Below are 16,757 nucleotides of genomic sequence, written 5' to 3' on the forward strand. Positions count from 1 at the left end.
AGTTGTAACATGGAGCTGTAACACTGGTCCTTCTGTTGCATCAAATTTTTGTTGCGACAAGACAGACCCAAGGAAATAACAAACTCCCCCGACACAGGCAAGAGAGTGGGAGGGGTTTATGGAGACAGGAAACTGCATAACAGCTTAGAGGGGCAGAACTCTGTATCTGGACGAATATTCGAGAACAGTTTCTTCATCTGAAAGGATGTGGCAGATCTCTTGGCGTCGGAGTGGTACACACAGTCCATGGCTTAAACTGAATATGAGAGTAATTTAAATATTCCTAAGAAGAGCTGAAGAAATCCATTTCATACTTTTGCATGACTTCAAGTTTACAGTGCCTGCGGTTTCCATCCCAAATTAGCAGACCCCAAAGACATGCATTCTGCGGGGAAGGCACGACTTGAAATGCTATTAAGGAAAATTGCTGCTTTTGAATGGGCCAGGTGACCAGACCCCATTCTACAGCCCATCATCCCTCAGACACAGCAAGCCAATCCAGGAGGGAAGGAGCGGGGGAGGCAGAGGACGGATGAGAGACACCTGATTGCACATTTTCTCACTTGTTGACTCATCCAGGAGATTTTGGAACCTGGGGCAAGACAGGGCTTTCCCAAGGGAGCCTGTAACTGTGCATTCATAGGCAGTTGTTTGTTTGGTTTTTAATTCATTAAAATGTCAGCTTTGTTCTGAAATCTGTAGTTTACTTCAAGATACTATCTTGGAGGAAGAAAGGAGGAAGGGACAACAGTGCATGACACATGTTCTGGTTTCATAATAAAAAGGCATTGGTTTATAAAAGGAGTTCACAACTACACATCAACTACACATAAAGTCTTCCACCAGTAGACGCTTTTCAAATCGTAAGCATCAAAGAGATCATTGATGCTTTCTTCCTCCTTGAGGCTTAGGAGATAGTCCTCTTGGAGCAAGGGAGGCAGTAAGTTCACAAATGGTCCTTCTAGATTGGAAGGAATTTGGTCCTCAGTCTGCTGTAAAAGGTTGGCGGGGGAGGCCAGAGGGGAAAAGGTTTGTCATAGAAATCAAGCAATCACTATGTCCTGAGTTGGTTGAAGCCAAGTCTTTGGAAGTGGGCTTAGGGATATTCCCTTTGTGGCCTGGCTGTTTGCTTTCATTGGACTGTGTGTTTCAGTCTCTTCTGGACACAAATAAACCTCAATGGGTCCTTGGGTACTTGCCAAATGTATTTATAGGCTCTCTATTGGGTCAGGCACTTCAAGTCATGTTTCTGGAGGGGCTTTCACAACTATTAACAGTTTGGTCTTTAAGGCCACTAATTTTTCAAATATCCTGATATGTAACATAAGCTAACCTTTGATTCTCTGAATCCTCCGTTAGCCGTTTGAGGTCCAGGGTGCAGCTTTGGATCAGTTCATCTAATTTCTTCTCTTCCTGACTGAGCTGGGTCACTTTTGACAGGCCTTGACACTAGGCCAGTGTGCCCCTGTCCTCAGATAGACTGCAGCCCATCCACTGCACGTCGTTTTCAGACTTCTTAATGAGGTGGATGCCTTCCAGGACTTTGTTGATGTCATAAATCCTTCCCTTGCACCTTCAGCACCTCTCCTGCCTTGTTCAGAACTGAGACCCCCATCAGGTGATTGGCTCAGTAGTTGAATGAACTTCTTGGTGAGCAGACCAAGGGATGTATCATACCGTGTTTTTTCTAAGGGAGATTTTGGAGTTTGGGGGCTATCTGGACTTCGGAGTGCAGCTCTTCCTTTGTCCTTGGGGGCAGTGAGAGTACTGCCGACGGCTTTCTCCTAGCTCCAGCCTGCTGCTGTAAGGGAGTTTCCGAGGGTGCCGGCTAGAGAGTGGGCCCGGAGGGCCGAGCGGACCGGCGGTGCCGGGTGAGGGCGTGCGACCGCGGAGTCAGGCGGGGGTGCTGGGGAGAGGAGACGGAGGGTGGCCGCGCCGGGGGGCGGGTGCGAGTACACCAGGAAGCGGTCCCAGGCCAGGGAGCCGGCGAGCAGGAGGAAGTGGGTGCCCCCTCTCCGCTTCCAGCGCCTCCTCCCGCAGCCGCCCCCTCCCCAGTCACAAGCGCGTCCTCCGCGCACCTGTGCGAAACGTCACCGGCGGGTCCGGGGGAGAGGAACAAACCCAGGAGGCGGGACGGGAACACAGGTGCCCCGCCCTCCGTTGCCGGGGGGCGGAGAAGGGGACAGGGCAGGGGAAGGAAGGGACAAGGGGAGAGGCGGGTCAAGGGCAGGCCCCGCCGGCGAGGAAGGCTCAGGCGCTCGGCCATCCAGGCACCGCCGCTGCCACCGCCGGGATGCGCCCAGGCCGGGCCACCAGCCCACGATCCCCTCACCCCTAGACAGCCCACAACCCGGCCGGCTGAAGAAGGCTCTTGAGAGTTCTTTGGACAGCAAAGAGATCAAACCAGTCAATCCTAAAGGAAATCAACCCTGAATATTCATTGGAAGGACTGATGCTGAAGCTAAAGCTCCAATACTTCGGTCACCTGATGCAAAGCGCAGACTCATTGGAAAAGACCCTGACGCTGGGAAAGAGTGAGGGCAAGAGGGGAAGGGGTTGACAAAGGATGAGATGGTTGGAATGCATCACTGACTCAATGAACATGAGTCTGAGTAAACTCCTCCTGGAGATAGTGAAGGACAGGGAAGCCTGGCTGTGCTGCAACCGGTGGATTTGCAAAGAGTCGGACACGACTTAGTAACTGAACAACAACAATATGTAAAATAGATAGCCAGTGGGAATTTGCTGTGTGATACAGGGAGCTCAATCCAGTGTTCTGTGACAACCTAGAGGGGTGAGATGGGGGTGAGAAATGGGAGGAAGGTTCAAGAGGGAGGGCACTTATGTATACCTGTGGCTGATTCATGTTGATGTATGGCAGAAACCAGCACAATACTGTAAAGCAATTATCCTCCAATTAAAATTTTAAAAAACAACAAAAGGCCAGAATAGAGAGGGAGAGGCAATGAGGAAGTAAAGCAAAAAGAGCCATCAGTCTCGCAAAACATCTCAGGGAACGGCTAGCCTTTGGAAGCGATGTGTCAATCTCTTCTTTTCACAGGCAACAGAGTCAGATTATCTCCCTGTGATCTGAACAAATGTCCTTTGGCAGGGTCATCTGAGGCAGGCCATTTAAAGTGAAAGTGTTAGTCACTCAGTGTCCGACTCTTTGGGACCCAATGGACTGCAGCCAACCAGGCTCCTCTGTCCATGGAATTCTCCAGGCAAGAATACCTGAGTAGATTGCCATTTCCTTCTCCAGGGGATCCTCCCCACCCAAGGATCGAACCTGGGTCTCTGACATTGCAGGCAGACTCTTCACCAACTGAGCCATCAGGGAAGCTTATGTATCAATTTGAAGAAAGAGCAAGTACAGATAAGAAGATGGCTCAGGCCAGACCTGTCAGGAACAAGGTTTTTGAGTCCTCCAGGGGTCAAGGGCTTGTCGTTATATATGACTATAATAACAAAAGCAATGAAAAGCAAGTCAAAGAAACAGTTTTAACATGGAGTCAAAATTGGCTTCTCCTGCAACATTGGCACCAGCAAAGGTTGAGTGATTCAGACCTCCTAACAGAGATCCCAGTGCTCTAGGATTCTTCAGCTTAAGTACCTAATGAGTGGGGGTGGTGCAGGGATGGGTAGAAGGCTCAGAGCAGTCAAGGACCAAAGATGAAAATGCACCAGACCCCTTTACTGCAGAGGACAGTTCACATTTAAGTGTCTGCTTTTCTTAAAAGGAAGCACATTCCATGCCTAGCCACACAACCTTACACCAAGCCCTTGACCCCTGGTGGACTCAAAAACCTTGTTCCTGGCAGGTCTGGCCTGGGCCATCCTCTTATCTGTACCTGTTCCTTCTTCAAACTGAATCAGGAATCCCAGTGCAGGAGGAGCTGCAGAAGACACTAAAAGCAATCTTAGCCAGGAAAAAGTCTTCTATCATGGGGTCGCAAACAGTCGGACACGACTGAGTGACTAAGCACAACAACAATAACAACAACGCAGCAAAAGTGACAGGCACGGGGGTCTGGTCTCACCTCACCTCCCGCAAGTTGTCACTTAGGCACAAGGGGCGGGGCTTTGGGATCTGTCCAACCAGGAGGACGCTGAGGCAGATGGGCGGGGCGATGTCCCGCTACGTGGACTTCCTTTCTTTTTCGCATTGCGCAGGTTTCGTGTTCTGTTTGGTTCACTGCCCTGGTCATTCTCCTGCATCTTCTGTCGCTCTGGTGGCTGTCTCTGGGAGGGACTCAGACAGTCCCAGGAGACCTGGAAATGGTGAGTGTGCTGACCAGGGCATCGGACGCCGCTGTAGGACTAGTGGGAAACGGCGGAAACCCGCCATTTTGACCTGGCCCCTCGTGTTCACCCCTGGAGTGTGCAGATACGCGTTGTCTGGGGCTGTGCTCGGATCTCAGTCCCCTCGGGTTCTCAGCGGGGTTGCTGGCCGGCAGCCGGGTCCCCGGGCGTCCAATCTTGTCACTTCCGGAAGAAACTTCCGCCCCGGAGCCTCTGCCTGCTGGCTCTGCGCCTGCAGACCCTCTTCTCCCCTAGATTGTGCGCTGACCACGTGCACGGTCTTCAGGGGACAATCGGGACATGTCCAGGGTTCTGTCGTGGGATTAGCTGTTGTCTGAGGGGTTCCAGACCATCTTTTCTGCAGGAAGGAGAGGGGGAGCGCTGGGTTTCCTCTGAGTTTTCCGAATATTTGGGAAGTGGACTCTTAAAATTGAACACCTTAGCCCTCTAGAGCAGCTTTGTAGGACTGGCAATGAATCATTAAATTTCCAGATCGCTCCCTTCATTCTCAAAGTCGATTTCGCCTCTCCGATTCAAATTACTTATCAGCTGTTTGTCTCTGCGTTGCATTTAAACACAAGCAATGTTCTAACTGTTCATCCTGTTTGCGGAGTCGTGGATGGCACGTTTGCAAGGGGCGGGGCGGGGCGGGGGCGGTCTGTAGATATTTTACCTGAGTGACAAGCCGCGAAAATAACCACTGGGAAGTAGGTTGTATGAAATCCTTTCCGTTCCCGATTTTTTTTTTTTTTTTTTTTTTGATTGAGAACGTATATCCTAGAAGTCCTTTCGTGGAGGATTTTTTTTTTTTTTTAATTCATCTATTCATTTTTGGCTGTGCTGGGCCTTTGCCTCTGCGCGGGCCCTTCTCCAGTAGCGGAAAGCGGGGGCCTTTCTTGGCTGCATTGCTCGAGCTTCTCATTGCAGTGGTCACCCGGGCCGCCTCGGAGCAGGGGTCTCAGGGCAGGTGAGCCCAGTAGTTGGCTCCGGTCTCTAGAGCACTGTCTTAGTAGCTCCTCCGCATGTGGGATCGTCCCAGAATAGGAATGGAACCGATGTCTCCTGTCTACCTCTGAGCCACCGGGGAGCCCACCTAGAGGATTTTTTGAAAACTTTTCTGGATCTACCCTGTCAGTCACTATGTTAACTCCCGTTCAAAAGATTTAGTCCTTAATTTGAGTTTCTTTTTTTTTTTTCAATAGTGTAAAATGTATTTAATTAATAGAACCTGGTAAGAGCTAAGAGAGGTTAATTTCAAGGGGGAATAAATTCTAGTATTACATTCCATTTGTGAACAATTTTTGTTTGACTATTTTTTATTCCCTGAATGAGTCTGGTGATTTATTTTGGACTGTACTGTTGGTTGATTTCAAATGGCATTATAGGATTTAGACTTGCAGACTAAAAGTATTCAAGTATAATTAATTATGTAGAAAATAAACTTGCCCTGGAAATATTAATTGATAAATATTTTCTGAAAGGCATAGATACTTGGGGTTTTCTGGGTGGAGTAGTAAAAGTGACTTGTAGTTTTCTTCTCTCATTTCTACATAAACATTGGATTTGAGTGATTTTCCTGAATTAGTCAGACAGGGTTTGTATATTTAAAATTTCAGTAGTGGTAGAGAGCCCTTTAAATGGAGAGCAGAGCCTGAGGTCAGTGTTTTCAGGCTAAGGCCCCCTTGGAGCCTTCAAGGGGAAGTACTTGAAGGTACTCGTATACTTGGAATCATACCGTTTATAGCTTTGTCAGATTGACTTCTTTCAGTTAGCAATATACTTTTGAGCTTTCCTGGTGTGTTTTCATAGCTTGATTTCTTCCCTGGTGGCTCAGTAGTAAAGAATCCACCTGCCAAAGATTGAAGGCGGGAGGAGAAGGGGATGACTGGGGAGGAGATGGTGAAGGACAGGGAAGCCTGGTGTGCTGCAGTCCATGGGGTCACCAAGAGTCTGACACGACTGAGCAGCTGAACAACAATTTCATCATGTGGATATACTGCTGATTATTTGACTCTTGCAAGATATCTTGCTTACCTTTCAACTCATGACAGTTGTGAATAAAGCTCTACAGGTATTTATGTGTGGGTTCTGTGTGAAAATGAGTCAGCCTTATTTGGACAAATAACAGTGTGATTGTGGGCCTTAATTTACATATTGAGTATATTTTGTTTTGAAAGAAAGCTCCTGTCTTCCATGGTAAGGGTACCAAATTCCATTCCCCCCATGTTAGGGCATCCCTGGTGGCTCAGTGGTAAAGAACCCACCTGCCAATGCAGGGGACCCAGGTTCAATCCCTGGGTTGGGAGGACCCCTTGGAGTAGGAAATATCAGTACACTCCAGTATTCTTGCCTAGAGAATTCCATGGACAGAGGAGCCTGGTGGGCTACAGTCCATAGGTTCACAAAGGGTCAGACTCACTTGAGTGACTACACTTTCACTTTTATAATTGCTTTGCAATGTTACAATTCTGCTGTACAACAACACGAATCAGCTATATGTACACATATATCACCTCCATAGAAGAGACATTTTTTTATTTTAATGGTGTGAAATTTTACATTTTTTTCTTTTACAGACCTTGTGTTTGTTGTTATATTTGAAAATTCATCACCAAACCTACGGTGACCTAGAGTTCATCCTATGATATGTTCCAGAAGTTTGTTACTTTTGAATCTTAAAAAACATTTTCTCATTTATTTACGTATTATTTGGCTGTGCCAGGTCTTAGTTTCAACATGTGGAATCTTGTTCCCTGACCAGGAATTGAATTCGAGCCCCCTGCATTTGGGAACATGAAGTCTTAGCCACTGGACCACCAGGGAAGTCCCACTTATGCATTTTACGTTTAGATCTGTGATACGTTTTCAGGGTTTTTTGGTGAGATGTATAAATCCTGTGTCTACATTTGTTTTGTTTGTGTGTGTGTTTTTGTGAATATCCATTATTTCCAGCCGTGTTTGTTTAAAAGATTTTGTTTGAATTGCCTTTCCTTCGTTGTCCAAGTTCACTGTGGATCTATAGGAGAACAACTGATTTTCTTTCAGTCTCGGGAACTCCAGTTATCTATTGTTGGAGAAACTTTCAGGTGTTTCACAGAGATAAGTGAAGTGTAGAAAGTAAGTGTTAGTCACTCAGTCGTGTCCAGCTGTTTGGGACCCCATGGACTGTAGCCTGCCAGGCTCCTTTGTCCATGGGATTCCCCAGGCAAGAATATTGGAGTGGGTAGCCATTTCCTTTTTCAGGGGAATCTTCCCAAACCCGGGATTGAACCCACATCTCCTGCATTGGCTGGCTGATTTTTTTTACCATGTGAGCCACCTGGGAAGCCTAATTTTGCCCTAGAGAATAAATATTTGCTTTTACCTACAGGATTCATGAATATCTTCTTTCACCAGGAATAGATATTCCCTCTGTTACTTATTTGTGGTTATAAGTGGGTGCTGGATTTTACAAAATCCTTTTAAATTTTCATTTCCCTCTCTGTTCCTTTCTGATACTAATAATTTCTATCTACCCTTGTAGTCTACTGACTAGATGTTTATCAGTGTTATTAATCTCATCAAAGATCTGGCTTAAATTTTTTTCTCCTTCAATTATATTAATTTCCTTTCTGATTTTTATAATTTATTCCACTTTCTTTCTGGTTTTATGCTCTTCTCTTTGTTGTTTCCTAAGATAAATGCTTGCATTATTGTTTACAAATCCTTGTTTTTTCTGAGTGTATTTGATGATGGCATAATTTTCTCTGTAGATACAGCTTTTGCATCATCCCACAGTTTGCTGCTACTGCTGCTAAGTCGCTTCAGTCATGTCCGACTCTGTGCGACCCCATAGACGGCAGCCCGCCAGGCTCCCCCGTGCCTGGGATTCTCAAGGCAAGAACACTGGAGTGGGTTGCCGTTTCCTTCTCCAATGCATGAAAGTGAAAAGTGAAAGTGAAGTCACTCAGTCTTGTCCAACTCTTAGCGACCCCATGGACTGCAGCCTACCAGGCTCCTCTGTCCATGGGATTTTCCAGGCAAGAGTACTGGAGCGGGGTGCCATTGCCTTCTCCGATCCCACAGTTTAGCTCTACGTAAATTTTAATTTCTCTTGAGACTTCTTTCATCCCATTTATTGTTTAGAGATATGCTGTTGAACCTCTGTGTGTTAGGGGATTTTCCAACTCTTGCTTGTATTGATTGCTAGAGGAATGCCTTTGAGTTCTAAGAGCATAGTTTATATGATTTTTGTTCTTTCAGATTTCTTAAGGTTTTTTTTTTTCTTTAATACTAGTTATTTATTTTTGGCTGTGCTGGGTCTTCCTTGCAGCACAGGCTTTCTCTACTTGTGGTGAGCAGGGGCTACTCTCTAGTTGCGGCGTGCAGGCTTCTCATTGCGGTGTCTTCTCTTGTGGAGCTCAGGCTGTAGGTGTGGGCGAGTTTTAGTAGTTGTGGTGGCGCACAGGCTTAGTTGCCCCGTCATCATGTGGGATCTCCCTGGACCAGGGATCAAACCTGCGTCCTCTTCATTGGCAGGTGGTTTCTCAACTACTAGACTGTCAGGGAAGCCCCTTAAGTTAGTTTTATGTTTCAGAAAGTTTTCTGTCTTGTTGAATGTTCCATGTGTATTTAAAAAGAATGTCAATTTTGCTTTCGTTGCGTTGATCATTTCTTAGATTACAATTAAACTGAGTTGTTTCGTGGTGCTGTTCAGTTCAATTTTTTTTTTCTTTAGGTTTTTGTTTTGTACTGGGATATAGCCAATTAACAACGTTGTGAGAGTTTCAGGTGAACAGGGAAGGGACTGAGTCATACGTATACATGTACCTATTCTCTTCTAAACTCCCCTCCCATCCAGGCTGCTACATAACATCGAGCAAACTTTTATGTGCTATACAGTAGGTCTTTGTTGGTTATCCGTTTTAAATATAACAGTGTGTATATGTCCATCCCTAACTCTGTCTCCTCCCCTCACCCTCAACCATAAACTCATTCTGCGAGTCTGTTTCTGTTCTGTAAGTAAGTTCATTTGTATCATTTCTTTTTAGATTACGCATGTAAGGGATATCATAAGATATTTCTCCTCTGTCTGACTTCACTCAGTATGACACTGTCTGCTGCTGCTAAGTCGGTTCAGTCGTGTCCGACTCTGTGCGACCCCATAGACGGCAGCCCACCAGGCTCCCCCGTCCCTGGGATTCTCCAGGCAAGATGACACTCTCTAGGTCCATCCATGTTGCTACAGATGGCATTATTCCATTCTTTTTAATGGCGGAGTAATATTCCATTGAATATATGTACCACATCTTCTTTATCTGTTCCTCTGTCGATGAACATTTAGGTTGCTTCCATGTCTTGGTTATTGTTAAACAGTGCTGCAATGAACACTGGGGCACATGTATCTTTTCTAAAAATCATGTTTTTTCTCCAGATAATTGCCCAGGAGTCCTCCTTGCATTTTTCATGTCTTGCCTTATATAGTTTGCGGCTTTGTTGCTATGTATGTACATGTGAAAGACACTTTTTTGGAGAATGGACCTTTTTATCATTTTGTCAGGTTCCTTCTAATCTCTGTCTGTGTGTTGGTCTTTAAATACTTCAGTCCACTTTGTTCTTGCTTGTATTTTTTTGTTTTCCTGAAAAGAACTCCAAGTTGATTCTAGTCTTTGTTTCTCTATATCAAAAGTGTATTTCTACCTTCTGGCAGTATAGTCTCTTTGCCTTTGTGTTTTGTTTTTTTTTTTTCCTCTATTTGATTATAATACACTTTCATCTCCATTTTAGATGTTTTCATTTTTCTTGTTCAACTGAGATTCATCATTAGTATTAGGAAAATCTTACCGGTTGTTACTTATTTTTGTCTCTCTTCTCCTTCAGTTATTTTCACTGTATGTATCTAAGTCTTCTGTTAAAGAAGGTCACGTGAGGGTCATGGATATTGTATTCTATATTTTTTTTTGTCTTCATGCGAGACTGGTGAAACAGAGTTTTTTGGTAACAGGCTCTAAGAACAGAATATTTGGGGCATTTTTAAAAAGTCGTTTCTTTTCTCTTTTCCATTTTCAGGACACCAGTTTGCCCTTTGAATCAGTGCTCCATGACTCTGGGAGGACTTGTTCATTTCAAGTTTCTTATTCTCCTCTTGTGACATGGAGAATCATGACTTCCAAATTCACAAATCCCAGACCAGATTGTCATCTGGCAGTGGCTGTAGTGGCTGCTTGGGAAACACTTGTTCCTGAAATTGCAAGATGGAGACTTCATGTCCTTTTGAAGGAAGCCAGTGATGAAAGTCTTACATCTTTTATAATTATGAGAAAATTCACCATCAGAGTATTATGGACATTGGTGAACTCTCTTATAAACTGTAGCTCTTAACCTATTACTTAAGGGCAGTAAGGCTCAGGATGTACTGTTAAGAGTGTGATGAAAAAGAGATTTTCCAGCACATAATTGCCCTATATGTTCTAAAATTTGGCTGGAAGCCACCCTGAGGCACCTGAGTATAGGAATTTTGTGGTCTAGATTTTTTATTTTTTTAACTTACTGGATTTTCGCTCCGTGCACAGATTTTCTCTATGGCTTCTTGTGGTGGTTAGTTCTCTTGTTGCAGAGAGCACGGGGCTCTAGAATACAGGCTCAGTAGTTGTCGCCCACAGGCTTAGTTGCCCTGGGGCATGTGAGATCTTCTCTGACCAAGGACTGGACTTTTGTCTCCTGCTTTGGGAGCTTCCCTGGTGGCTCAGACACTAAAGAGTCTGCCTGCAATGCAGGAGATGAGGATTCAACCCCTGCATCAGGAAGGACCCGGGAGACAGAAGTGGCAACCCACCCCAGTATTCTTGCCTGGAGAATTCCATGGACAGAGGATTGTGGTGGGCTACAGTCCAAGGGATCGCAAAGAGTCAGACACGACTGAGCGAATAGCACTCCTGCATTGGCAGGCAGATTCCTAAATACTGAACCACCAGGATTCATAAACCATGTACTGGAATATCACTTTTTTAAAAAATATATAATTTAGGAACCAGGAATGTCCCGAATGTATTATTGCTTCTTCCCCATAACTGAGGTCTAAGTTTGAAATCGCTTCCTACCTACATCAAGTTTTTTTTATAGAAAAAAAGGAAAAACAGACTCTGTGATAGTTATTACACAACTTAAAGGCAGTGCTTCTGCACAAAAGTACTTACATTCAGGCAACTGCACGTGATTTCTTCTAAAAACTTGGAGGACCTTGGGACAGTATGGCCAGCTGGGCTTTGTTAAAAGTTTGAGTTCTGCAGACCACCTGGGCACTGACGTTAGGTGATAGAACTAGAAAACACTATCCAGTTTTTCGCTGCATTTTTATTCATTGAAACCTCATGCAGTCTGGATCCTCTGCCCCATGGGGTACTGTAAATTGTAGACCATAAGGAAGAATATGAAAGAATTTTTTCACAAGAACTAAATGATTCCTAAAATGGTATTTATTCCATCTGCGTAGGATTTCTAATGTTTCCCTACATTCTCTGGCTCTGCTATGATCGTGATAGGAGTGACACTGTGACCACAGAAATGAAGTGTAAATGGTTTCATTTCTTGATGATCCTGTCAAACTATTGAGGAAAGGTGGAGAGTAAGTTTTTCATGATCAAGTCATAGAATAACTCTTTATAAACAATAAAATAGTACATCACCCTCCTGTAAATGGAGTGTGGGTATCTAGTGCTGTGTCATGCATCTTACTGTTACATATTTTGGGTGTTTTAGGACTCATTGGCCTTTGAGGATGTGGCTGTAAACTTCACCCTGGATGAGTGGGTTTTACTGGATTCCTCACAGAGGAAACTCTACAGAGATGTGATGCGGGAAAACTTCAGGAATGTAGTCTCAGTAGGTAAGAATGAAGAATTCCTTCGCTTTATCAATTAGAGAGCAAGTGTTTCTTATCCGTCTGTACTGTTCAGAGATGTGGAATGTGGAAAGAGAGGACACTGGTAAAGAAAGTAGGGGGGAAAAAAGAATTCCCTGGGAGTGCAGAGGTTAAGTATCAGCACTTTCACTGCCGTGGCCCTGGTTCAATCCCTGGTCAAGAAACTAAGATCCCACAAGATGTACAGGGAGGTGAAAAGAAAAAAAAAAAGAAACTGGGCAGTGTCAGAGTTCATTATGGACATAACATTCTATAATGTCTAATACTTTGGGATCTTTTTTCTGGGTCTGCATTTCAGAAGCAAAACAGGAAGATCAGGACATTGACGATCAGGACAAAAACCAGGAGAGAAAATTACGGTGAGCCATATGTATAGTACAAAGCATGTCTCATGTGAGAATCTTAGGAAAACCTAAAAGGAAGCAAACAAAATAAATAGCTCCATCTTCAAATTTAGCTGTTTTTAGAAAATGTCTGCCTCAAATTTTCTTTAATGTGATATAAATGTTCTGTGTTTGAAATACAGTTTGTGTGCAGTCAGTATTCATAAAGCCTATATTTGAATATCACTTTTTAATAGAAAAGGGAAAGTCCTGTTAACAGCATTCAGTTTATTTGACTTCTACCAAGTCACACAAGATAGAAAACCTCACTATTCCTATAAATCATAATAAAGACAATAAATATAATGTAATTAAGGAAAACAATCATTAATAGTATTCTCATGATTTACAGAAATCCCAAGGCAGAGAGACACTCCGAAAAGAAAGATATTAATTCCTCTGAAGAAAGCTTCAACCTTATTCCAACTCCCAATGTGAAGAGAACTCGTGATATAAAACCATGGGAATGCAGAGCATGTGGGAAAGTCTTCATGTATCATTCATCCCTTACTAGACACATGAAATGTCACATTGAAAACAGATCAGATCGCCGAAAGTACCGTGAGAAGGTATATAAATGTAAAGAATGTGGAATAGCATTCATTTTTCCTAGTGCTCTGAAAACCCATGAAAGGAGTCACACGGGGGAGAAACCCTATGAATGTAAGGAATGTGGCAAAGCCTTCGCGTGGCACACAACTTTTCGAAAACACATGGGAACACACACTGGAGATTTACCTTACAAGTGTCAGAAATGTGAGAAAGCGTTCATTTATCCCAGTCACCTACGAATGCATGAAAGCACTCATAAAGGACATAAGCCCTATAAATGTACAGAATGTGGAAAAACCTTTGAAAGTCCTGAAACTATTGAAATACATGAAAGGATTCACAGGGGAGAAAAACCTTACGAATGTAAGCAGTGTGGTAAAGCTTTCAAACGTTTGAGGTCCTTCCAGGCACACAAAAGACATCACACAGGAGAGACACCGTTTGTATGTAAAACATGCTCCAAAATATTGAATACTGCCTGGTCGCTTCGAAATCATGAAAGAATCCACACTGGAGAAAAACCATATAAGTGTAAGGAATGTGGCAAAGCCTTCTTACTGAATGTAACCCTTCAGAAACACATGATAACACACACTGGGGATGGACCTTATAAATGTAAAGAATGCAAGAGAGTATTCATTCATCCCAGTTCTTTTAAAGTACATGAAAGGAGTCACACTGGAGAGAAACCATATCAATGTGACCAGTGTGGTAAATGGTACCGGTATCCATCGTTTTTAAAAATACATCGAAGGACCCATAGTTGACAGCGGGGACATTTTGAATGTTTGGGAATGGGAAACAAAAGGGAAACCTTCTGTTCCACTTATGTTGACATGCATGAAAGAATTCACACTGGACAGAAACCTATCAATTTGATGGAAATGTCAGAAATCTTCTATTTGTGTATCAGTCATTCAAAGACCCACAAGACTACACACTGGACGGAAATCATATAAAATGTGAAGAATGTGGAAAAGGCTTTTCCAATCGTAGTTTCTGGATCCATAAAAGGATTTACTAGGTAAAACCTTATTTGTAAACAGCCTCAGAAATCCTTAAATTGGCTGATATCATTATATGGAAAAACTCCCATGGAGAAGATGTGTAAATGTAAATAACATGAGATAAATTGATAAAGTAATCCATGCTTAATGTACCAGAAAACCTTCAGCATGAAAGAGTTGTTTTATTTTTATTTATTAGTATTTTCTTTTGACCTCAACTTGGGACATATAGGATCTTAGTTCCCCAACCAGTGTTGGAAGCCATGCCCCTGCTGTGGAGGCTCGTTGCCTTAACCACTGGACTGCTGGGGAAGTCCCAAAGGAATTGTTTTTAAAATTTATAAATGTGTTTACTAAAGATCTTTCTTCAAGTTTAACCTTAAATGGTGGATTTCTACTCATTTCAGAAAGGAATATTAATGTCAGTTATTTCTGTAAGTTATCTTTCAACCACAGTACATAAGGTTTAAAGGTAGTAATTTTTCCTTTACTCAGATAGTGATTTTTTTTTCCTCTTTGGATGTAATAGAAAAGGATAACTTTGTTTCTTTGCTAGGCAAAGGGGGCCACAGCGGGCTAATGCCCTCAAAACCATGTGTTCCCACTTGGGGAAGAGACTGAGAAAGTTTTATAGTAATTGTTCAAAGAGGTTCACTTCATGGACATTCTTCTGACAGGTGGGTGATGAGGCAAGTTGGAATCAGCATCATCAACCTGAGGTCCAACTGGTCTGGGGTCTACCTGTTTGTGGGCAGCATGCCCTCCTTAATCATTAACTTCTCCCACCTGAGGGAGTTTCAGTTTCTGCAAAATAGCTCAAAGATATTGTTGTGTGTGCTCATTGATGGGGAATCAGGACCTTGCCCCAAGGCTGCTCTTGACTCTTTATCCCTGGTCTTGCACCCCCTCCCTTCCCTGATTAACAGCTGCTTGCCTCAGCCCACTGGAACTCAGGGAAGCTCATGGAAGCTGAGTGAAGGCTGTTTCCTGTAATCAAACAGATGGACACAGAAAGGCGTTGTCCCCAGGAGCCCCACAGGGTCCGGCTCAGTATCAGTGTTGCAGTTCCTAGATACATAATCTATTATATATATTGTACCCTTTTTTATGGGCTTCCCTGGTAGCTCAACTTGTAAAGAATCTGCCTGCAATGCAGGAGACCCCTGTTCAATTCCTGGGTCAGGAAGATCCCCTGGAGAAGGGATAGGCTATCCACTCCAGTATTCTTGGGCTTCCCTGGTGGCTCAGACAGTAAAGAATCTGCCTGCAATGCAGGAGACCTGGGTTCAATCCCTGGGTTGGGATGATCCCCTGGAGGAGGGCATGGCAACCCACTCCAGTTGGTGGTGGTGAGATTAGGAGCCTTTTTCCATTTCCATTCTATTAATCACTTGGAATTAATATTATGTATGGCTAAGATGTCAAAGAGTATTGTTGTTAAGTCACTTCACTCGTTTCGACTCTGTGTGACCCCGTGGATGGCAGCCCACCAGGCTCCCCTGTCCCTGGGATTCTCCAGGCAAAAACACTGGAGTGGGTTGCCATTTCCTTCTCCAATGCATGAAAGAGAAAAGTGAAACTGAAGTTGCTCAGTCGTATCCAACTCTTAGCAACCCCATGGACTGCAGCCCACCAGGCTCCTCCATCCATGGGATTTTCCAGGCAAGAGTACTGGAGTGGGGTGCCATTGCCTTCTTCGAATATTAGAACCTAGACTTTCTAAAATCCATCCTCTTTGTGGTTCCTTGTTAGCATTCACCAGTAGCTCACCTGTGTGATTTAAAAGCAAATGTAAAAAAGACATTGTTCAGATATTAGAGCCCCCACCCTGGGAGACAGACAGTTACACAGGAGCTTCAAGGACAGCATCTTCCAGCTTATTTTCCAAACTCCATGAACTTTTAGTGAAGAATATCATCAACACCAGCAACCAGTGTTTGATTTCCATTTTTATAGATGTATAGTTTCCCCCAATGTCTTCATAGCTTCCACATCAAAGATCCAGCCGAGTTTGAATTTTTTCTGTTAGGCTTCCTGTGTCCACAAGGAAAGTATTTCAGAGTTTTCTGGTTGGGAATGTCCTCTGATTCCACCCTTCTCTGGACTGTATTTTTGTTTCTCTCCTACATGTCAGTTTGCTTCTTCAGTGTGTTGTGCAGTGCCATTCTTGACCCATTGTTTCCCTGTGAGAAGAAGCACCTTCCTTCTGTCAGGAAGGCTGTGGGTGTTTCCTGTTACTTGGAGCTGAACATAAACCTTCAATGTGTTTTTTCTTGTATTTCCTGTTTGAATTTTTTTGTGAAACAGGTTTTGTCATTTCAAATATTTTACCGATATTCTGAACTGTTCATTAGCCAACAAGTTTGTTTTTCCTGTCCTCAGAGAATAAAGTACCCATTCAGAAAAACCATGCATTATTCCTCATTTAATCATTGATACAGTCTTGTCAGTTTTATCCTGTGAGTGAGTACAAGGTCAGCTGCTTTATCTTTGGGGCGTTTTCTTGCTTTCAGTTACAGTTTTCCTCATGAAACTAATTTCTTACTCTTTGGGGGGCTGTGCTGGGCCTTGGTTGTTGCTCCTGGGCCTCCTCTAGTTGCGGCGAGCTGGGGC

General features: G+C 43.8%; 1 protein-coding gene and 1 pseudogene across 1 annotated transcript; one reads left to right on the top strand and one right to left on the bottom strand.

The window, feature by feature from the left end:
* Positions 1 to 819: 819 nt before the first annotated feature.
* Positions 820 to 4,218, bottom strand: LOC113896375 (annotated as a pseudogene).
* LOC113895975 (zinc finger protein 709-like) lies at positions 4,107 to 16,554 on the top strand. The gene is made up of 4 exons (XM_027547851.1): positions 4,107 to 4,281; positions 12,040 to 12,166; positions 12,501 to 12,561; positions 12,938 to 16,554. The coding sequence occupies exons 1-4, from the start codon at positions 4,279 to 4,281 to the stop codon at positions 13,902 to 13,904; spliced, it is 1,158 nt and encodes a 385-aa protein (XP_027403652.1). The 5' UTR covers positions 4,107 to 4,278; the 3' UTR covers positions 13,905 to 16,554.
* Positions 16,555 to 16,757: the final 203 nt, after the last annotated feature.

Source organism: Bos indicus x Bos taurus, chromosome 7 (genome assembly GCF_003369695.1).
Source record: "Bos indicus x Bos taurus breed Angus x Brahman F1 hybrid chromosome 7, Bos_hybrid_MaternalHap_v2.0, whole genome shotgun sequence".
Lineage (NCBI taxonomy): Eukaryota > Metazoa > Chordata > Mammalia > Artiodactyla > Bovidae > Bos > Bos indicus x Bos taurus.